Here is a 24,430-nt window from a genome sequence, read left to right as displayed (position 1 = left end):
CAAGAAAACTAGTGCTCTCTCACTGTGACCGGGTGATGCAGATTGTGCCTCAGGTGGCAGATTGTGGGGTGGCATCATCAATTACGAAACTGTCAATTGCTTAATTTATTTTCAACATCTGGATTTTCCTTCTCTGGCACAAAAATGCTTTGGTTTATAAGTCCTTGAGAGTCCTAAAGAGAAGTTACAGTAGGCTATCTAATCAGGATGTTGATGGTTCCCAAGGTATTATCTATGGGCACAGCCTAAACCACTGTTGTCTCCCCCAGAGCAGCAAGAGCACTCATATGCTATAGGAATTTTCCCCCCATGGCAAAGGCTTGTGCATATTCCAGGGCAGGCACCTTTGCAAGCCTTTCTACATCATCCCTTCCCACTCATGACGAAGCTGTGTACAGGACCAGGGACGAAAGGGAAGTAATTTTAATTGCACAAGGGATCACAAGGAACACCAGGGAATGGGGCAATCATTTTCACAAGCTAGTTGAGTCAGGGAGGCGCATGTGCTTTTGACAGATGGCATGGCTGTGATTCATAAGGAATGCTCTCCTGCCTTCTGGTGCAATGTCCATCCAAAACAAATGCAGCTGACAGTGGGATTGTTCTTCGGATCTGCTCACTGTCACAGTGTGCATAGTTCATCCTTTGTACAGCAAAACTATTTGGGCTGTGTTGTAAGAGCTGGGTTGGCCTATGGGATTTTTTTGCTTTGCTTTACCGTACCTTGACATATAAAAGTGCTGCTACCTCTTTTCTACTTGGCTGTTTCTCAACTGGCTTGACCACTTTGCTGGGTCTGGAGTCCAGCATTGGAACTCCATTGCCTTCATGACCTTCCACTAAGGAATGAGCCTGTTTTCTGCTTGGGGGTATTCTACAGCCTGATTGGCATAGGTTGCATGTGTGGGGTGGGCAACGGACTTGTGTATTGGGGTGCAACGTCCTTTAAAAACTGATTCGATCTCCAATTCTATTACTTAGCTTCAAGCCTCTTTTTACTTATGTCCTGTTTTGTCTACAGGGCTCTGATCACATACATTGTCTTTGTCTTTGTCATTGTTATTGCTGTATTCTTTCAGTAATTACCTCAAGTGCTTTAAACGAGACACCCAGATGCCTCCCATCCAGACACTAACAAGGCATTGTCATGTTGCACTCCCAGGTCATTCTTTCGGTGCCTTCTCTACTTAGGCACAGGTTCAGTCATTGAAGGGAAACCATACTTCCTCATGGGGTTTGGTAAGTGACGATTAACTTCAAAGCATGAACATTTTGCTGTTACTCTTCAAACATTTATTTATTTACATGCCCCTTTTTCCACAGTGAACTGTGGCCAAAGCGGCTTACAATAAACATTCAAGATACAGAGCACTGAGATGGGGGAGAGTCGATGTACAAATCAGTAAAACCAAAATGACAAAAAAACAAAAAACCCACAAATTTAGCAAACGTAGAATAAATTCTGTGTTGTAAAGGGAACCAGACTTAAATACAAAGCAAAGCAAAAGTTAACTGATAGTGAAGTACCAGGTTTGGGTATGACTTCTCTCCAAGGAGCCTCGGTCACCTGGCTTAAGTTCAGTTCAGCAGGCTAGATGGCATTCGGCTGGCTCTCACATGGCTGCTGCAGGGGATGATGACAGCAGCAGAAAGGAAATGCTGGGGACGGCAGTGATGGGAAGGCCTCTTTGCCTGCCACTGGGAAATTCCACCTGCTGGGGCAGCTCTTACTGCACGAGGTCGTCTCACTATGTTGGGTGACATACAGCAAGCACATACATCTCTCCTGCAGAGGCGACCAACAGCAGCAAAAGGGAAAATGTCCTTGGATGTTAATGATGGTAAGTCCTCTTCCCCAGCCACCTAGCAGAGCACGTGCTTTGAATGCAAGAGGCTTCAGCCTTAAATCCCTGGCTGTATCTTCAAGTATGACTGAGAGAATCCTTGCCTTTGGAAAGAGCCACTTACCGTTAGTGTCAACATTACTGAGCTAGACAGTGGCAAGGCAGATTCCTATGTTCCTGTGTGTATTGATTCAATAAGCATGTGATTATGTGTTTGTGAGAAATCCAGCTCATTCATTTCTATGCTCTTGTCCCTGTTTTCCATTCCCTGTTGCATCTAAGCAATGTTCTTAACCTTCCCTTTGGCCAGGGGCATAGGAGTCAAGGCCTGAGGTCCCTTTGCACAACTCCCACCAATAAAATATTTGAGAGGGCCGCTCTCCAAGTATATGGGCATTGACATTAAAATTATGTGTATGCACCATGTATTGTGACTGAATATGTGGGGTGAGGCTTACCTGCCCCCCTCATGTTTTATTCAAGTTGGCACCTCTGGCCAGGGTGGGGAACTTCCGGCCTAGAAGCCAGGTGTTGCCCTCTAGGCCCCTCTATGGGGACCTTGGAATTCTCCCCAGGCCATTCTCTTACTGACCTTGCTTTGCTTGCTTAAGGGTTTTTGCCTTTCTGGAATGTGTCCTTGATCTCTGATGATGTCTCTTGCTTGCCTGGATATCAGACAAGAGAGAGTCGTGAATATGTACAGCCTCCTGTGCAAAGGTAAAATTAACATTTGTTGCACCCTCACCACTGGCATGTGGCCCTCAGAAGGTTGTGCAGAATGCAATGTGGCCCTCCATCTGAAAAGGATCCCCCCTCCTGTCTTAGGCAAGGCAGCTGCCCTTTAGTCCAACAATCGTTGCCGAGAAATCCCCCTTAGCTACCCAAAGAGATGAGTTTTGATGGCGTGGGTCCCAAGTCACCTTCAGCTGTACGCTTGCTGGTTTGCTAAAAGATTAGGTGATTAGAATTACAATGCTGGCATGGAATTGTTCACCGGGGTATTTCTGAGTTCATTGAGGAAATGAACTGTTTAGAAGAGTCTACTACAGCAACGCGTTATCTGTGTATTGCTACATGTATTATAAATGCCTCTGATAGTGGCTGCTTCCTGTATTTCTGAGCATTAGTAAAATGTATGAAAAAAAATTGCTGGCAAAAATCCAACTCGGGTGTGTTCTACCATTTGGAAATTGCCGCAAGCAGCTATTGACCTACAGTGTAGCACTAGATTGGTGTACAGTAAATGCCACTCAATAATTCCACTGCCTGGCTAATTCCAGGGGATCATGACGTGCCTGCTTCTGAAAGGCTTGTGGTGGATGAAGAAGTCTGAACTGGCCCTGTGGTGTCGTGTGCTCTGGTTGCGTTCCAAACTCTTAGCGGGGATAACAAGAGCCTCCTGGGCACAGCTGCTTGTCATTCTTCTCATATCTGACTGAAGCTCTGTTGGCACGTTTCTGGTTCATCGACTCAAGAAAGTCATGTGTCTTGTCTTTGTGGTCCATGTTTAATGGGGGCAGGCATTCCACTCTGGGGGAGGACACCAGGCTGTGTCACGTGGCCTGCTTTAAACACCCCAAGCTGGCCACTGCTTTTGGAGGACCCTGCCTAGTCACTAGTGTTGAAGTAAGATTCAGCAGCCAATGTGGCTGATTTTTGTATGTGGCTCTGCGGAGGGGAACATCTTGAACGTTGCCTCAGGCGGCCACAAGTCTTGGGCTGGCCCTGATGCAAGAACAGGGCTCTTCTGCAGAGAATATGGAGGAGGGGCTGATTGATAGCTTACTGTTGCAGTCCTGCTGTTGATGTTTCATTGCATTCTCCATTGTTGTGCTGTGTTTTTAGAGGGGAGGGGGACTTTGCATTTGCGTTGCTTTTACTATGAATTGAGAGCCAGCTTGTGTGTGGATCTTAAGATGAAAGGGTGGGATAGAATTGTTTTAAATAATGACAGTCCAAAGGGTGTACGCTTGTTCTCTTGTGGGTATAATACAGAAACAGGAAGAAAGGCTAAAGGACAGAAAAGACATGGATCTCACCTTGCAAATCTGCAGATAAGGCTGGCAAAATGCTGAAACCACAAGCCACTTGGTAGAGGAAGCAAAACATGACACCTCCTCGCAATGTGATTCTCATTCAGCCCCAAGTCATATACAGTAAATGCTTGTGTGTCCCTTTATAAACCTTGGCTGCAGGGCGGCTTCAGTCCTCAAAACCTGATGTCAGAGCCTCTAACAAACCAGTTGTGCTAACAGCTGCAAGATTTGAGACCATGGTGAGGAGCACATTACTGTAAATCCCTTTTTAATAAGCTGCTTATTAAAGTGCAAACATATTACTTATTCTTTCTGATGTAATGGATGTTTTATTCCTAGTGGATTTTGCAACCAGCCCTAGCAACACTCATGTTTTTGCTCTCTTGTGCTTTTTTTGTGGACTGGGTCAGAGGGGTTTTGTTTATTTATTATTTTTATTATTATTATTGCCTCTGAACAAAAACGCTCAAGCACTTATCTCATTGCCTTGTTTTCCTTCCTTGAGATCAGAAGAAAGTTATCTCATTTATGCATGTGCCCAGGGCCTTGGAATTAAAAAGAAGTTTTTGTTGACTCTGAGAGAGCTGCCACCATCCATTTCCAGGGTTATTCAATAAGTGTGTGGATATATTAATCCCCCACAGGCATACATTGAAGCATCCAAGACATGGGCCTCATTATTTCTTCTCCATTATCATCCCCCTGGATTTGCTTTCAGGCCTTGCTTCCCAGAATGCAAAACTGGAACAGACTTTTTTCTTTTACCCACAGGGATATAGCAAGAGAAGAATACAGTATATTGAATACTGTCAGTTGTTTGGTTACTATTGCATACAGTTTGAGTGGAGTGGCTTCCTGTAGAGGTTTTAACCGCGGTATCCTTTGAACTTTGGAGTGTACCTACAGCGCAGGACTTTCTTGAGCAGACTGAGCCCTGAACTCTAGAGGTTCTTCTAAAATCGATCACTCAGAACCTTGATCCTTGCAGTATTTTTATACATAATTTATTTTCAGTATTGTGTCTTGTGGTGTGTGTGCAAATGAAGGGTTTGCTACTGCATCTTTTATAAATCGCAGTCTAATATTTTAGATACAGTCGTACCTTGGATCCTGAACGCCTTGCAAGCCGGAACGTTTTGGCTCCCGGAAGTGAGTGTTCCGGTTTGCAAACGTTCTCTGGAACCTGAATGTCCGACGCGGCCTCCACGGCTTCCAATTGGCTGCAGGAGCTGCCACGCCTTGGTTTCAAAAAGTTTTGGAAATCGAACAGACTTCTGGAACAGACTTCCGAGGTACTACTGTACTGCTTTGTAGCGGACGTGGGTGACGCTGTGGTCTAAACCACTGAGCCTCTTGGGTTTGCTGATCAGAAGGTTGGCGGTTTGAATCTCCGCAACAGGGTGAGCTCCCGTTGCTCAGTCCCAGCTCCTGCCCACCTAACAGTTCGAAAGCACGTCAAAGTGCAAGTAGATAAATAGGTACCGCTCTGGCGGGAAGGTAAACGGCATTTCCATGTGCTGCTCTGGTTCTCCAGAAGTGGCTTAGCCATGTTGGCCACATGACCCAGAAGTTGTATGCCGGCTCCCTCGGCCAATAAAGTGAGATGAGCTTGGACTTGGACACTTCCTCTTCCCTTTTGCTCCTTGAAGAAGGCCATAAGGAGGACTTAGCAAAGTTAAGTTTTGCCATAGATCCTAGTTTCAAAAGTTATGGTTAGTTTAACAAGCCAGCCTTAGAACCTATGGTTGAAATTGGCTTGAAATGAAACCAGAGTTTGTTTTAAACCAGGACCTCTGATCTGAATGTAAAACTACAGTACTGCTTTATAGTCCATGATGTTTATTAGAGTGGACACGTGTGCATCACAGCATCTTTGGTTATTGTTCCATATTTAAAAGAACACACTTTAATGGCTCCAAATATTTTTGTGTTCGGTGGCTAAAGATGTCTCCTGCAACCTGCACTGGAGATGCCCTGCATTTTTAGATCCTATTTATTCTGCTTAGCATGTATCACAAAGCCCATCACTCACCTATAATTAATTCTGCCTGGAGATAATTATAAGCCAAGGTTTAGAGGTAGCGCAGGGATACACTTCTTTATATAGCCTCTGTACCTTAAGGAATGTGTTATAGATAGCATGAAGAGAGACCGGGGGATTGTCCTACTCAGTAACTAGGGCAGGGAGATTGCTGGGCTGCATCCTTTTCTGTTTGTGGCCTATAAAATTGTGAGGAAGGAAGAATGTCCTCTCCATCTTTGGTCTGTAAATAAAAAAGTCAGTAGAAGGTATGTTGCCATAGAATAATAGAGACACAGAGCTGTGGAGTTGAAAGGGTTGATGAAGGCCAACTAGACCAACCCCCTGCAATGCAGGAATCTTTTTTGCCCAACGTGAGGCTCAAACCCACGACCCTGAGATTAAGAGTCTTGTGCTGTACTATCCCAGCTGGACAACAGTAATCAAAGTTTCCCTCTCATTATTCGATTGATCACTTAGATTGTTTAAAATGGAGCTAACAGTTTTTTATTGTCTCTGATAAAGCAGGTGGTTGGCTGGTTGCTTTTGGTATGTTTAAGACTGACATGGATTTTATTTGCTGTGGAAACAAAACCGCAACTCCACCCACAGCTTCCCTGACACTCTCTGATGGCTTGGTACCTGGAGTAGAAGCAGGAGAGACCACAACACCTGACAAACCTTCAGAGGAGACATTTGAGCGTTGTGGGAACAACTGATGGACGGACTTTCCGGATGAGTGTCGTCATGTGAAGTAAAGGCACAGTTATTACCTTGGTGTTGCAGGGAATCCAATTCTTTGCTCTCAAGCTGAAATCCTTTCTCTGTGGGAAAACGCAGCCCCCATTGCTTCCTCCTCTCACATCTGCTTAAGTTTGGGGAGTTAATTGTTCCTGGGAATGGATCGTAGCTCAATGGTAGAGCATATGTTTTGCATACAAGACGTTTTGAGGTTCAGTCCTTGACATCTCCAGTTAAAAGGGGCCAGGTAGCAGCAGGTGATCCAAAAGACCTATTGCTAAAGAGCTGCTGCCTGTTAGTACAGTAAGAGTATGTGTGGTCATCCGTATGTAGATGCACTGGACCACACTGTGTGAATGGGTCATATTATATGCATGTGGTGGTGCTTCACTGGTTGCCATCTACTGCTGCACCTCCTACTTCTGTTTGCTATTGGCCAGAGTACAACCTAGCCATTTTGCTGCCATCAGCCCAAACAAAAGGATACAGCATGCCTGTTTCCACAGCCACAGTTCTATCACATCCAGACAATTTTCTAGGGTTCTAGGGAAATTCCCAAATAATTACATCAAAAACTCCCAGCACACTGGGAAATTCCCAAATAATTACATCAAAACTCCCAATTTGGCTATACTCCTACTCTGTGGCTGGCATAGCCTAATGGTTAATGCCACCACGTGTCCAATTAAGACACTGCTGTTGCAGTGCAGTGGAGAACCAGGTCCTCCCACCCAGACACCGTTCTCCCCAGCGAACAGAAATAGAAGCGTTGGAAGGAAACAAAATTCTTACGATGCATCAAGTCCGATTTCTCTTAATAAATATCTTTCCTCACCCTTTTCTGTTTCTCATGGGGATTAAAAATAAATGGTGATGTTCCAAGGACTTTCGCACATAAGAGCCAGATAATGAGAGCAGATGTTCAGGGTAAACACTCTGGGAAAATGGCTTTTGAAAGGGCCGTTTGTCCTTTTTGCTTTGCTTTATGGACTGTGAACCTGCAACTGGAGAGTGTGAAGAACAGATAGGCCCTGAAACTATGTTCTTGGGCGAGACTCTGAAATGTGTAGAAGGCACTACAAATTTTATAAGAGAACAACACATTCCCTTGGAACGGAACCTTGCAGGACTAGTTTGAGCGCTCATTGATTTATTTAATTCAGAGCTTTAGTATTTTGGCAACATTGCTGCCAAGTCAGATGTTCATATGCCTGAACCCTGAGAAGGCTGCCTGGGCTGTGCCCACATTTTGCTGGTACAGTGTTGCATATCCAAGTCCTGTATTGAATATCTGAGTTTTGTGGGGATGAGCAACCTCCAGGTGTTGGGTTCTCTGACCAGTGGTCAGGGATTGACAGGGTTCGTCATCCATCAAGATCTGGAGGGCAACAGGTTCTCCATCCCTACCTGACAGGATGCATGCAACATGGATCTGAGCTGCTTCTGCTTCTCGTCCTCCGAAGTAAGTTCTCAGCTTGAGAGGCAAACATCTCTTCTCTCTGCTACAAAGTCTCTGTTCTCTAGCACTCTCAGAAGGGTACTTACTTTGGCATTGCAGTGATTTGCAGATATGCAAATATAATCTAAATATTGATATATTTTAAGGATTTGTGGAAGCAAACCTCGGTTCTCCATTCATTACCTGGGGTTCTAGTTAGAGCTGTCAACCTTCCTTTTTTTTGCATTGGGAAACGGCCATAGCTGTCAACTTTACCTTTTTTTTGCAATGGGAAACGGCGCTGGAATAAGGGAATTTCCCGCAAAAAAAGGGAAAGTTGACAGCTATGGTTCTAGTAACAAACAGTTGATAATCCTCTCTTGTTTCTGATCAGAAATGTTCATTCTTCAGAATTCCTAATGTTTCCCACCTATGCACTGTTGTATAACCAGTATATCCATTCAATGTGCAGATTGCCAAGTACAGGTGAAACTTGAAAAATTAGAATATTGTGGAAAAGTCCATTTATGTAAGCAATTGTTTTCATTAGCTACTGGAGATAGACTCATGACATGCAAAGCGAGATATGTCAAGCCTTTATTTGTTATAATTGTGATGATTATGGTGTACAGCTGATGAAAACCCCAAAGTTGAAATTGTTAATTTGGGGTTCTCATCATATTAGTTTCACCTTTTAAGTTGAATTACTGAAAGAAATGAACCTTTCCATTATATTATAATTTTTCGAGTTTAACCTGTATATGACAGCCCTAGAGATGCTGGTGAAAATGACTCTCCCTGCCTTTACTTGAGCTCACATAGTCACACTCCCAGATGGAACAATCATGGCCAAGGCCGATGAACCAGGAAGTCCACCCTGCTCCAAGGACTGTTTTCTCCTCATGCTGCCTTCTCAGCTTGGCCTCATCCTCACACTTACAATTGGGTGCCATCCATGAAAGATAGTGGGGTGGGTGGGTAGGTAGGTGTGTGGTGGGGAGAGCCATGCTTGAACAAGCAATGAGATAGTACTTTGGAATGTGGCAAGGTTTTTTTTTAAAAAATAATAATATTTTGTTTTTAAAAATGGCACCCTGGTTTTTGAGGAGCTTCCTCCACAAAGCAGTTTACAATCTCCAATAAAAACCAGCTCCACCTAAAGATAAAGTAGAAAAGACAGCGCAACTAAACAATAAGCAAGCATGAAAGGTGGTGGATAGAAATAGAATGTTAAACATACAACAAAAACACCATTAAGGCATTAAAAAAAATCCCAAGAAGAATTAAAACGGCAGAAATGAAAAGAGGCTGATTTGGGAGAAATGAATAGTTTTCGACAAACATCACACACATAACAATGTTGGGGCTTGCTTCATGTCTGAGGAAACAGAATCCCAGAGAAGGTTAAAGGCTCATGCACGAGTCTCAGCACACTTTGCCAAAGGGGCATGTTTTGTGCTAGCAGGCCGTGAAAACATTTTATGGCAATCCACCCAATAGGATTTGAGCAGAGGAAACTGCCTTCCTATGTTTTACGCTGAATGGCAGCAGTTCTCTCTGGGGTTTCAGGCAGGGTACTTTCCCAGCTGTACCTCAAGATGCTAGGAACTAGATGTGTGACTTCTCTCATGTAAAGCTTCCGTCTACCACAGAGCTACAGTCATTCTCCAAGTGAATCAGCATCTAACCCCAGTGGCATATCTGGTTGCAACAGTGCCTGTCTTGACATCGCCAACCAGAGAGGAGGCTTTTGGTAGGCAAGAGATATTACCTACTTTTAACTGGAGAAAGGATTGACTGTGGTTGCATTATTTCAACACCACCACCATGATGCATGAAAAGCAAATGGTCTTACAAGAGATGTGTTTTTCACAGTTGGATGTTGAATACATCCAGCAACTTGTTTTGTCTTGTTCGTTGTTCTCTGTCCCTACAGAAATAGCTGTGCCTCTTTCTCCTTTTCCCAACTGGGAAGTTATAATTACCAACCCTACAAGGTGGTAACTGTGGTGGCGGCTGTGTGTGAATGCAATAACCCTCCTTTAAGTAGGCAAATTAACAGTGGCATTGTGTCTGGAGGGTTATGCCGATATGCCTCTAGGCAAAATGAGTTTGCAGGCTGTTTTTCTTTTTCTTTTTCAAAGCAGCTATATTTCTCAAACTTACGTTTGTTTTGGGCAGTTTCACAATGCTTCCTTCACTTACATAATTTGGGTAAAAGATCATTGGGGGGGGGGAATATTTTCTGCCTTCCAGCCTTATTAAATTACAATGTGCCATGATGAGAAAGCAAGGAGTGATCCCATCACTCTGGAAAAATGGGTGTTTATGTGAGTCACTCACAGTCCCGCAGGGCACATATATTTTTCTGTTTATGTAGCAGAAGAAATCGGCTGCCAATCCTCTTCCTTGCAAAATGAGTCTCTGTGTGCACTTTTCTGTTGGATTCCAGTCATGTGACTTTGTGAAGATCAACTCACATAATTGGAATCCAACGAAAGGTGCACTCACAGGATATGCAGTCTGCTGTATTTGTATTTTGAAACCTGGGTGACAGGAAAAAAGACATGCATTCATTCTGTTTACTGCTTGAGCTCTGTGACTTGACTTCCAGGAATCTTGAAATTATTACGTGGTAGTTGACCTTGTCTTTCCGGCAGATGGCAATAAGTCATAATGGATGAGCAGGACAAATGGAATGTTCTAGTCATGGTGCAGTCGGGTAGGGTGTGGACATTGTAATGAAAAAAATGAGCTGCCACTGTTGTAATGGGGAGAGCTACCATCCAAGAGAAACCAAGATACAGAAACAATAAATAAATGATTGTGAAAACGATTAGAGCCATGCATGTACCAAGGAAGGAAGGAATGCATAATTCATCAATTGTCCTCTTGATGGGATTTAGAGTAGGCAGGTTTCTCACCATCTTGTCAGCTTTTAAAGATGAAGTAAGATGAACACTGTGTTTTTCCAAGTTATTTGCAGGGTACCTAGAGAATCTGAAAAACGTGATTTGTGCTAATGTTCTTGTTAGGGTAGGTTTGTTGTGGTTTGGAGGCCATCTTTTTGGGGTTTGGGGACAGTCAGGTTGAGAATTGCCAATGCAGGAGAATTAGGAAAGCAGACCTGGAGTACATTTTACTTCAATTTCACTTGTACGATACTGCTATATTTTTTTAATGGACTTCCCCGATGGTAGGACAATTATTGCAAAATGCATTGCACATTTGAAGCAGAGAAATACTGTTGTTAAGGGCAGCCTGTTCTCTTATCAATAGACATTTGTGGCATAACAACATCTGCATTGTTGCTTGAGAGAGAATAACTCTTTTATTTTGCATTAACTGGTCTTCAGGTTTTCCTCTAACTCTGATCACAGTTCCAGTTACAGGTAGGTAGCCGTGTTGGTCTGCCGTGGTACAAATTATAATTTAAAAAAAAAAATCCTTCCAGTAGCACCTTAGAGAAAACACTTAGTTGGTTTCTAAGGTGGTACTGGAAGGAATTTTTTAAATTTTTTATGTTGTTCTGATCACAGTTATGAGCTTGATTCAGATCACAGCCACAGCAACACTCCAGGCAACAGGATGGTCCTGTTTTTCCAGGTTATATGAAATGGGGATTTGAATTTAAGTCTCCAGGTCCTAGTCCAACTTTCTCACATTTATTTAGGCTGCAACAGTTAGCTATATACATAATATAAATGTATATATCATTTTGTTTTTTGTTGCACATTTTTTTTTAAAATTTAGGTTGAAACCCTATACAAGTTTTCCTGTAAGTCCAACTGGACTTTGAATGACATGTAGAGCATCCCACTGTTTGACTGTTTATACGCCACCCAATAACAGATGCTTTGTAGGCTGCAAAACTCAGTTAACCAATGCAGGCTTCCAACCCCATGGTGGTTGAATAGCTGGAATTTGTGTTTTTTTTGGGGGGAGGGGTTTTAGCGGAAGATGTTCAAGATGGGGTGGCAAACTAGAAGTTGTTCTGTGTATCACAACCATGTCATGGCTTATAACACTTGGTTTTTTGCATGATTTTATTAAAACATACCCAAAAAAGGCATTCTGCTGAGATGTGCTTTACTGGCTTTCATACAGGAAACACTTTTCATGTTTTATACACAGTCCAAACCTAATAGTACTGCAGGCCAGGCACACCAGGTGCACAAGATTAAGGCTGCCATCTATTCTCCATATTTCTGGACAGCTGACCTTTGCGCATTAAGAGCATGATAACATCATTAAGTAAAACAACAGCTGGATTCTGGTAGATCCTGTACAGAAGTGACGGTAAGCTTGATTCAGGAACAGTGATATGAATGCCTTGTGCATGGTACCATGAACCAGCTGCCCACAGAGCTTCCTGTTTATTGCTCAAATTGTCTGGAGGTGGGCTGCTAAACACACACACACACACCCCTAAATATATTGCATTTTGAGTATTTTGTTTGTTTGTTTGACTTGATCCAAAGTGGAATAATATTTCATTTTGAAATGTTGATACTTTGGTTTTTCTATCTGAAAGCATTCTTGCAGTGAATCTTACCTGTTGTTAGGCCTGGCCCTTATCAAGTTGGTAGTGGGATGGAGCAGGCCAAAGGCAGAGGAGAAGTGTTAAGGTGGCCCGTTGCTGACAAAGGCATGAGAAGAATTACCCAGTTGCTTGGAGTTTTTGTAGGAGTTGAGGAATACATGCAAGAACATAAGAAGAGCCTTCTGGATCAGGTCTGTGTCCCATCTAATCCAGCACCCTGTTCTCCCAGGGGCCACCCAGATACCTGTGGGAAACCCACAAGCAGCAGGACCCGAGCACAAGAGCACTCTCCCCTCTGTGTTTTCCAGCAAATGGCATTCAGAAGCACGCTCCCTCCAGCTGCGAAGGCAGAACATTACCACCTGCTTTGGCCTACTTATAGTGACCAGGTGCCCCACCTCACAGAGAACAGTTCTCAGCTTGAAAGGATGTGTAATCTAAGTCTAACGTCAAAGAAACATCATGAGGCAGGGAGGAGACCCAATGTTGTCCATCTACAGTTAGCTGCCAGACAACACGGCTCTCTCACTGAGAGAAGCCAGGTGAATAGGTATCGACAGAAAGGTGCAGCAGTCGGACTGGCCAGTGGCATCCTGACTGGGGCTATGGGCTTTGCCTGTTTCCTGACAGAGCTGACACCTGAAACCTGCCCTGCTCACACAACTGTGGTCCCTCACGGCGGTCCTCCCAGAAAAGGCCAGCGATGGCGGATCCTCCGAGCCTGGAGAAGAGGTGCCTTTGGGGGCGGTGCCTGGAGAAGAGGTGCCTCCTGCACAACTATGCCAAAGCCTGCAAAGAGGTTGCTCTGGGTGTCAGGCAGCGGCCGGGGAAAGCTGGGCTCTCCCTCTTGCTGCTGGCCAGAGCAGTGGGCTGCAGCCTCCGCAGCCCCTGTGAGTCTTCCTTCGAGGCCAGCCCCCTGGAAGCCTTGGGCACCCTCCTCCTGCTCTCGCCCTGGACCCGCAGCAGCAGTTCGGAAGGGCACGTCCAGCGGCTGACGAAGCTGAGGAACCAGGGCCAGCTGCACTTCCAGAGCCTGCTCTTCTTCGCCCTCGTCTACGAGGCTCCTTTTGACGCGGGAGCAGATCTCTACCAGGCACACTGCAAGTACCTGAAGACACACTGGATGGAGGTTCCCAGCCAAGTCCTCAATGTGGGCTTCTGGGGGCGCTGGTGGGTTCTGCACTCCAAGATGCGGGATCCGGACATTAACGAGGAGGAATTTCAACACCTGCTGGAGATCTCAGGACTATTTCTTTCCGTAACCTCCATTCGGAAACCAACGAGAAACGTTTTGATGAGAAATATAAGCCTGTTGTCTTGACAGAGGAGCAGATCCAGCAAACAGAAAGGGAGAGTCAGGGAAATCGACATCATTGATGTGCCTTGGTGGCTGTAGTTTATCATATCCCTTTGGAGATGGTGGAACAAAGAAAAAGATCCATTAGGAACATGGTCTGTTTTCTTCTAGGATCCTGATTTTCACTGTATTGTTCATGTAGACTCAGCCAGGTATGGCGAATAAATGAATATATATATATATAAACAACAACTGTGGTCCTTCATATTTTCATAGCTGCTTCATTGGCCTCAATGCATTTTTCACACTAAGTCCAGCCAACACCCTGTTTGACATTCTATATTTTGTATCACCCATTTTAGAACACATTTTAAGCATACCGGTAAGTATCTCAGAGTTTCACTGCAGACTCTCTCGTTCGTTCCCTAATGGGATTATTAGGCATGTCCTTCTAAACAGAATAAGCAAACACGAAACACTAAGCTGAAAAATGCATTGTGGCCAAAGAACAAACAGACAGAAGTCCTTCCACATCTATGTTTTTAAAGGAAAGTACACACAGGTGGGGCACATGCAGCTGCATATTCCTCTGACAGCAACACTGCAAAATACACAAGCCAGCAAGCAGACCTTTGTTTTGTTTTGATATGTGAGAAAAGTATGCGACACCCTGCAATCACAGAAAACAATTCTGGTCAGAATGTTCAGCCAGCTGTGTGGCCTAGTGGGAATGGATATTCTCTGGGGCCTCCGCAATATTACGAAAGCTCCAATCTGGCTCCGACACTTCATATTTTCTAGTTTAAGAATGGATGCTAAGGCAACAACAATGAAAATCCAGCTCAGTTGGATACATTTTTAACAAGTGCCTTTGTTTAGCAGCCAACCAAATCTGCACATGTTGATCCTCTCTTTTTCTTTGGCTGTCTTGCCTCTAATATCATCAATTCAGATATTCAATCATTCTTGTTTTTTAAACATATATTTAAAACCACAGGATCCCAGGCTGCTTCAGCATACTCAAAGCTCTTATTTCACCTGTGTTGGACAGTTGGAGGTCCAGTCCTTTAAAGTAACCTGCCTGCCGGTGCACACCCTACAAATTAAATATGACAATGAAACAAGGAGATGCACTACAGAGGAGAGAAGAGGAGAAGGGAACTCCAGGTGCTTGACAAAATATTTAGTTCAGGCGGGGGCATGTTTCATTATAGCAGTGTTCATCAAATGCATAAATTACGACAGTAACTACTCTAATCATGTGTTGCGCCTGAAATAACCTTTTTTCAGGCACCTAGCATTCTTTCCCCTTTGTGTGGCTGCAGCTCTCAGAGATTCCAATATAGGGAGGCAGGGTTGTACCCAAAACAACCCTGGCACAAAAAAAGGCACTGGCACAATACACATGACAATAACACTGGTAGGAATTGCTATCGATCGATCGATCAATCAATCAATCAATCAATCTGTAAATATTAGTTTCACCCATCTTTCCAAACTTTAAATACACTTTGCAACATTTCTGCGTTAAGTTGTGTTTTTCACTTTTAAAAAAAGTTCACATGAAATTTGCATGTGTTTTCATGTGCATTTCTCCTGATATCTGCATTTCTGTATGCTATTTTGTCTAATGTATAAATTTGTGCAAGCCATTTCTCCAAATATAATGCAGCTTTTGTATATTATTCTCACTAGTAGCTGCATGTTTGTACACACTTTTTAAGCTGGAGAGCTGCGTTACAAAACATGCAGAGGTGCAAATTTTGAAGGACAGCTTTGTTTTGGTTCACTTATTGTGTGAATTAGGCAAGTGCACATTATAACACGAACCAGACAAATGTTTCCCCCTATAAGGAGCACAGTCCAGTATCTCTTGTCTCTATCATCCTGCTGTCCGTGAGTGATAAGGACTTGCTGCGTGACTGGAGAGAATCACACGGCACAACTAACACCCACACGTCCTTCTGAATATTTCACTCTGAATAAAATTTCTGTTGCTGGAGGAACACTGTTAACCTCCATACCTCCTAAACAAGCATTTTCTCCAAGTGTTAAAAGCAGGGACCACCTGTTTCTTGTTTTAAATATTGGAAAGAGGACCTGATTATTTGCACAAGTGACCAAGCAGAAGCACAAAGAAACCTAACGGAGAAAAAAGTGGCACGATAAATTATACATCAGAGCTATGATAACTAGAATGAATTATGCATCAGAGCAATGATAAATAGGACTCCTGCAGAGGATCCTCTCATTTGTGCTGTTCCACGTGTACAAACATCACATAGTTAACAGCTTATACTGCACTGCTGTAGCAAAGCTAAGGCTGGGGACCAGACTCCCAACCCCAGAGCAGAGAAATGTGCGGGTCAAAGAGATGTCTGCACGCCCCCCCCCCTTTGCATTCAGTCAGCAGTATCCAACAACATTGCTGCCCTAGAACCCCAGGAAAGCCAGACCACAGCAGGACCAGAAACAAGGCTATGCCTGTCCATTCATCAGCTCACAAATGGATGGCATTAATAGTCTGAAGAAGCAAACCCTTAAGGCTGAAGCCCAATTTAACATGAATTCAGCTTCATCAAATTAAAGCTGTTTATCTTCAATGCTTCTTTAGCTAAGGCAATGTGCTGTCCTGGTGTTGATTGCAGAACAGGGAAAAGCATAACTAAGAGACTCCATTCATTCTCAGTTTCATTGTAATCCTTAGATTAGATGTGCTTTACTTGAATTAAGCACAGCAGACAACTCAGGTTTTTATATAACTGCTAGTCGCCTTTGGTAATTCAGTGTTCTGTTGTTTCTGCAGTTTGATCATGATAAAAAGCTGTTTTCTTTATGTTAGCAAAATAGTGTTTCTCTATCATCTGCTCGCCAAGTGACCTAAATCCCCTCTCCCTTTAGACATTTTTCTTTTTTAAAAGGCTATTTGGATACGCTAAGGCCTTTCTCAAATCGTTCAGGAAAAACCCAACCCCAACAAAACTAGGATGGGGGGAAGGAAGCGTAATGATGTCAACCTTTGAAGGGCAGTTCTCCTCCTCCTTGATTTGTTCCAGGACAAGTCTTTCCCATTGCCTTGTTTTGACTACAGAGCTCAACATTTGTGCATGTTTTTAATTCCCGTCAATTTCAGTGGAACTTAGAAGGGCTACAAGTGAACTGAGGCTGATGACCTCAAGTAAAACCGGTGGCACTGGGCTGGCTGGTTTAACAGCCAGTTCACAGAAGCTTTAGAGAGAGGGGTAAAGGGACAGACCAAGACGTATAGCTGTATAATATATAGCAGGGATGTCCAACCAGTAGATCGCGATCTACCAGTAGATCCCCAGTTGATCCTGGTAGATCGTGGGATCCTTACCGTGTACAAAAATTAATAGGGAAAAGGCTAAAAAACTCTGTGCAATCCTCGCCCCAAAAAGCTCAACAACTCTGGGCACTTCCCTCCTTAAAAAAAAGCTCAACAACTGGGCAATCCACCCACCCCACGCATGCTCCTCCTCCCTCCAATGACAATGGGTAGATCACTGCCAGTTTTTTATACTGGGAGTAGATCACAGTCTCTTGGGAGTTGGACATGCCTGATATATAGCATCCATTAGAACAGGAGTGGGACCCAGGTGGCGCTGTGGGTTAAACCACAGAGTCTAGGGCTTGCTGATCAAAAGGTCGCTGGTTCAAATCCCTGCCACGGGGTGAGCTCCCGTTGCTCGGTCCCAGCTCTTGCCCACCTAGCAGTTCGAAAGCACGTCAAAGCGCAAGTAGACAAATAGGGACCGCTCCAGCGGGAAGGTAAACGGCATTTCCGTGCGCTGCTCTGGTTCTCCAGAAGCGGCTTTGTCGTGCTGGCCACATGACCCGGAAGCTGTCTGCGGACAAACCCCGGCTCCCTCGGCCTATAGAGCGAGATGAGCGCCACAACCCCAGAGTTGGACATGACTGGACCTGATGGTCAGGGGCCCCTTTACCTTTACCTTTACCTAGAACAGGAGTAGCTAAAATAGTGCCCTCCAGATGATGCTGGACTTCAGGTCACATCAGCACCTATCATCATGGCCAAGGATGATGGGAATTGTAGTCCAACAACATCTGAATGGCACCATGTTGGCTGGCCCAGCGCTAGGAGCAGGGCCTTCCTGCAGTGGCCTCTTCTGTGTGGAATGCCCTCTCTTATCAAGTCCATATGGCTACCTCCTTCTGAGCTAAAATATTTGCATCCTGTCAAACCCTTTTGGTGCAATGTCAGTTCTTCTTGCATGTTGCATTGGCTGTCTGGCAGGCTCAACTTGAATGCTGCCTTTGAACTCCTACAGCAGGGATGGGGAACCTATGGTCCTCTGTGGTTGGACTACTACCATCCTTGATCATTGGTTGTGCTGACTGGAGTTGATGGGAGTTGTAGTCCAAAAATATCTGGAGGTCCATGTGTTCCCCTCTCCTCAACAGCTTGGCACCTGGTTAATTCTAGGGCTATCTGTGTCCATAGATTCCTGCTTGCCAGTTAAAACTGTTGTAGGTACACCTGCTTGTGGCCCTTCGTTAAGTGACATCGTACGGCTATGTGTCCAAGACAGCCTTTCCAGTGAGCCTGTTGAATTCCCTCCCCTTGGAGTGCAATCTGACCCCTTGTCATTTGACATGTAGACATTTACTGAAAACTATATTGTTTCGGGAAGCTTTGGGTGCTTGACTTTTACTATTTGCTATAATTGGCTTTTTACCTGCTGCTGTCTTAAACTCTTTGTTTATCATTCATACTTCAATGTGTGTGTGTTTTTTTTTAATTTAAAAAAGAGTTGTAAATCATTTTGTCTGCCCATGACAGAAAAACAGGGTAAAATAATACCTCAAAATTCGAAAGCAAATCTTCTTGTGGTGCTAATTCTGCTTCTTTTGTGATTTGATAAAACATTTTCTTCTTACGTTTTAAAGACTGCAGTTCACAGCATAATCCTAAACATATTTACTCAGAAGTAAATCCTGCCATGTCCAGTGGGGTTTACCCCACAATAAATACGCACAGGACTGTAGCCTTACCGTGCCATCCTATACTGTAGCATTTGCTCCCGTGTAACTGAGTATATTATGACCGCAGCCTTAATTATTTGGGTTTTAAATTGTTCTTATTGTTGTTAGCAGCTGGTGGTAATGGGTTTGGCGTGAATCTGCTTCTTCTTATGGAGAGGCCGTCTTATTCTTCACACTACATCACTTGGGGGGGGGGGAGTAAAACTAATTCCAAAAATGTTCTCTTGGTTGTGCAATCTCTTGAGTAAGCAGAAATGCATGTGGACTGCTGTAGAACTCACCTGCTGTAGCACTTGGCGAACTCCTGTGCAGGCAGCTGTGTAAGAATTTGCAAAACAGCATTGCTGGCTCTGTTCCTTCTGCTCACTGTTATTTAGATCCAAACTAGGATGGCCCACATGCCCTACTTCACAGAGGGTGCCCTGTAAAGGATGCTGTTAGGAGGGCTCTCTGGTCCAACTCTGGTTTAAGCTAAACAACCATCAGTAGGGAGAGCAGGGAGAGGGCCGGTGTCAGACTTCAGTTGGCCCTTGGCACAGTGCTGCCAATGGCATTTCTTATAACAGTTTTGTAACAAATAAATAGTTCCTAGTAGTGCTTTTCTTTGTGGGGGTACTGGCGGATATGTAGTACCAGCACCTTAAAAAAAAAGTTTAAAGTGTGGCACTTTCAAAGGCAGAATTGATGTTGGGAGGGGGTTTCCAAAAGGCTGCACTTTCTCCTGGATCTTAGGCAAGTCAATCGAAAAATCGTGTTTTTTGGCGTTCTTGTAAAAAGAAGCTCAATAATTTTGGGATCTTTCTATAAAAAAGCTTAACTTTTGGGGTATTCTGGTTTTTAATTTTTGAAATATGGCCACCTTAGTACTGACATATATTTTTTTCTTTTTTCTTTTTAAAATAGAGCACTGGTTCTTAGGAAAGTGCTGGAGTGTCTCAGATGTTGTGTACTGCTGTTCCCAGAACATAACACAGAGAACAAAACTAGGTTCCCCAAGTGAAAGAGGCCTTGCTTCCTGTTCATTCATTGTTCGGGCTAATAATGTTTGCAAGGTTTGCTGTTTACTGTGCTGATTCAGCACAGAAGGGTTGGGATCTCTAATACTGTACAAACAAAATAATCATACCCTGCACTTCTGTGGCATTTTCCCTTTTAGAATTCCAAAGAACTTATGTAAATAATGTCAAGCCCTGCAAATGAAGAAGGTGGGGGAAACCAGTTCAACAAGAGTCAGCAACAAAAATCACTTTGATTAGCCCAAGAGATGAGAACAACAGAGGCTGCTGTAGATTTGTAAGGTAATGTTTTGTGAATAAAGGGAACGTTGGGATTACACATAAAACAAAGTTCATTAACAATCCACATAACAGTGTCTTAGCAAGAAACTCTAGAAGCCCACCAAATACTTTTCAGTTTTTAATTTAACCAGAAGAGAATTTCACAATTTACAGCTTTGAAGGGCTTCTCCTCCTGTGCTTCATCATCAGACATGGTTTCACTCTAGCTTGGTGCATACTGGCACACCTAGGTACTTATTAACCATGTATTTGCAGTGGGTGGCAGCTGCCATATCCACATCGAATTTCATGCAGACTTAAGAAGTATGTGCATTCATAACCTATCCAGCATACTTAGCAAACTGAATTTTAATTATAGTAAGAGGCATTAGAGCTGTCCTGTAGGGTCAGACTAAGGGAGATTTAGTCCACTCACATCACAATCCTATACATGTCCATTGAGAAGCAAGTCCTACAGAGTGCAATTTAAGATTACTCCCCCACTGAGAGTGGTTATGGGATTGCAATCTGCATAGGCAGTTTTAGGGTAGCACGGCCAGTGTGGCCACACTGCAGGGGGCACCACAACAATGCTGTAGAACCAAAAGTGGGAGGTGTTGGCGGGGAGGACCAATTTCAGCGTTGCACAGGGCGCTGCTGAAATTTGAGAGCCCAAAGTCCTCCATTGCAGCCTGTTCTCTGTGGCATGGCCAATCCTTTCAAAGACCCATTTAAATAAGTGACCACCTCCCGCAACAGATTACCCACCAAATGGGGTGTGTGTGTGTGTGTGTGTGTGCGCAGTAAAGTTGTGGTAGTTGTTGTTCAGTTCTGTCTGCTCAGATTCATTCTTGACCTGCTTCTCGGCCTGTTTGGTAGGGCAGAGTTTGTCCATTATTTACTTGTCATCTATCTGCTTTATGTTCAAATATTAAACAGACAAAAGCTAGAAAAGCAAATAAAACAGCACCCTCGTCTCAGCCCCTTGGTAGTCTCTTCATTAGCTGATGGCATGAGCTGTCCGTCGTGGGGAAGAGCCTTGACTTGGAAGTGGAACATCTGCTTTGCATGCAGAAGGTCCCTGTTTCAACCCCCAGCATCTTCAGGCAGGGCTGGGAGAGAACCCTGCCTGAAATCCTGGAAATAAGGCTGAGTGAGATGGACCAATTGTCTGACTCAGTATAAGGCCGCCTCCTATGTTCCTGTTCCCTGACATTTGTGTTTCCTGTTTCCCTTATAGCACCATCATAACAGAACCTGGTCTCAGAAGGAAGCTACAAGGAAACAGCATCACAAAACGGTAGGGCCCACCACTCCATTTTGATTCTTGGTCTTGTGGTGTCGGCCAAACCAGTGCCTAAAAACATACACAAAGTATACGATTTCTTTTTGGCAAAAAGAAGAAGCATTAAATGATTGTTCACTGCAGCAGGTGATGGGAAGTTGTTGAAACTTTTCTGCTAGAAATCATGGGAGTACGCCCATCTAACCAGAAATGTTTTCCTCGTGCTGTTACAATTGAGCTCCGAGGAGGCGGCATTTGTATTGTTTTATGTGTGGAGGTGGCAAAAGTATTGCTATAAAATAGGTGAGTAGGAAGAAGCTGACAAGGAACTGAACTAAGGAACAGAGCGGAGAGGCGTTTTGCCTGGAGATGCTTGCATGTCAGGCTTATGAGATGGCTTTAAAGAAATAATGACTAAAGCTGCAATCCTAGGCAACTTACTTTGGGAACAAGTTCCCCTGAATTCGGTGGCCTGTGAGTGTGCTTGGACTGGGAAGCCCTGGACTCAAATCCCTGCTCAGACGTGAGGTTTACCGGATGACCTTGCACCAGGTCACAATGAGGATCAACCTGAGTCTTTCTTATTAGGAAAAAATCACAAGGAAAACAATGGAGAATTAATAAGCAGTATGTTACCCTTAGTTACCGAACATTGATTCAGTTTCTGGCTTTCTGAATAATGAGATGTTCAACTCATATCACTTGTTTCATATAACACTCACCGGCTCAAAGGGACTTGCTTCTGAGTAGACATATTTTACAGGATTGCATTATGCATCACTGGTTCACTCATTTTATTGTGTTTGTGTGGTATTTATTGGTTTGAAGACATACAATTAAAGCTCTATAAATACATTTGTGGTTTTATTGCTTGTTTCCTTGATTTGTGAGCTCCTCTGAGAGTCATTTTGGCTGAAGAGTGTGGTAAACAGGCTTTAAGTAAGTAACTAATCCAATTATTTCTCTGGGACGCGAATGGCATGGTTGTCACAAATTATGCAACTGTTGTCTAAAACACAGTGAAGTACATTGTGTACAGTACACACTATGGAAAACCCCTGTTCTTTAAGGACTTTGCGGTCGCTTAAGAATCGTTTAATTGATAGGTATTTGACCACCAGCTCCAGAATGAGTTTCACAGATGTTGCTTACAAAGATAGATAATAGAATTCATTTTAAGGCCAAGAGTTTTTAACATAACTGATTCAGTTTCTTTCCCAAACTTTAATACCAGTTCAGGCACAAATTATGCAAAATCAGTTTGTTTGGCAATCCCTATGAAGAAAAGATGAAGTAAAAAAAAAGATAATTAAAAACCCACCTTCCTGCTCACCACAAAAAGTGGAAACTAGCGGAAGAAAAAGAGATTTATCACTTGCTAGTTCATGACAACATACCCATTTGGCAGCTGATGGTTGCATGCATGTAGCAGCAGATATCATCTTGATGACGAAGGGCCAACCCTACCCACAAGGTGCTGTTTCTTTCTTCTGTTCCTCATCCTGCTGTTAGACTCAAGGGATTGAACTCCACTTGCAAGGCTGTTCCTTGAAACCTACTTTGAGACAGGCAATTGGGAGTTCTTCCAGAAAAAAAGAAAAAGTAAGAAAGGAAACCCTCTGAACTATAAGTCTACCTGCAACAATATCCGGGCTACAGTGCACGAAAGCTTCTGTCACAATAAATCTTTGTTGGTCCTGTGGTTTTCAACTCTGAGTCCTTCTGCTCTGAGTCTTGCTTGTATATGAGTCTTGCTCCTGCTTCTGAATATTCATCCTGATCTTGGCTACAGGCTCTGAGATTATCTTGGCCCTTTGTGTTTAGAGTCTAGTACTAATGAACCTCAGTTCTTGCTTTCAGCCCAAGGTTGAAATCTTAAGACATCCCTTACAAATACAGTCGTACCTTGGTCCGCAAACGCCTTGCGAGTCGAATGTTTTGGCTCCCGAATGCCGCAAACCTGGAAGTGAGTGTTCCAGTTTGCGAAAGTTCTTTGGAACCCGAACATCCAACGCAGCTTCTGATTGGCTGCAGGAGCTTCCTGCAGCCAATCGGAAGCCGCGCCTTGGTTTCCGAACTTTTTGAAAGTCGAACGGACTTCCAGAGCAGATTCTGTTTGACTTCTGAGGTACCACTGTAACAACATGAAGATACAAAAAAGAGAGAACGGAAGCAAGTCACAAAAGTTAAACAAAGATTACACTTTCTGGACGTTATGGGTGATATCCAAAGTTAGTCATACTCAAAAATAAGCCATTGATTTTATATGGGTCTGCTCTGAATAGGACTATATTTGGATGTCACCCTATGTTTTTGAGAAGGAAATCAGGTCATTTGAAAGTTAACTGAAAGGAAAGTCATTAAAATTTCTCTAAAGATATCCCAGTGGGCCTGCTACTGCACTCTTGCATATGGATCTTTATATCCTTAAAAATCACACCACCTTTCTGTTATACAGCACTTTTCATCCCAAAGGGCTTTAGATTTAATTTAGGCATCAGCAGTGGGAGTTGCATAAATGGTTTGAGGGCATTAAATGGCTGGGTGTAGACACCTGAATCATTGCCTTTTGTTAAGGAACAGCCAGCATCAGGGAATTAACTTGACAGTCATCCTTCACTTGCTAAATTACTTTATTGGGCTGTTTCCAGGAAAGGCCAGGAAGTTAGAAGCCTATGTATTATATACCATGTCGGTGGGTTAAGAGAATAGACAGTATACTTCTCACCAGAACAACACTGGAAGGAGATTTCCTGCTTGTCTAGAGGAAATGTTTATGTGATGAGAAGTTCTCCTAGGCATAGAATTAACATAGGATCATAGAGTCGTAGAGTTGGAAGGGACCATGAGGGTCACCTAGGGTCACCTAGGCCATGCACGGGCCAAATCACATTGCCATTGCCCCACAGGAGGATTTGCCCAGG

At 43.6% G+C, this 24,430-nt stretch overlaps 1 protein-coding gene across 1 annotated transcript; it reads left to right on the top strand.

Annotated features, from left to right (window-relative positions):
- The first annotated feature begins 13,325 nt into the window (after positions 1 to 13,325).
- LOC117055994 (mitochondrial import inner membrane translocase subunit Tim29-like) lies at positions 13,326 to 14,148 on the top strand. Its single transcript, XM_033165966.1, is given in 2 exon segments — positions 13,326 to 13,857; positions 13,860 to 14,148. Coding segments are annotated over 2 exon segments (672 nt in total). The 3' UTR covers positions 14,000 to 14,148.
- Positions 14,149 to 24,430: the final 10,282 nt, after the last annotated feature.

This window comes from Lacerta agilis, chromosome 12 (assembly GCF_009819535.1).
Source record: "Lacerta agilis isolate rLacAgi1 chromosome 12, rLacAgi1.pri, whole genome shotgun sequence".
In the NCBI taxonomy this organism is placed as follows: Eukaryota; Metazoa; Chordata; class Lepidosauria; order Squamata; family Lacertidae; genus Lacerta; species Lacerta agilis.
Note: the sequence above shows the minus strand (reverse complement) of the source record. Positions and strands in the feature narration are given on the sequence as shown.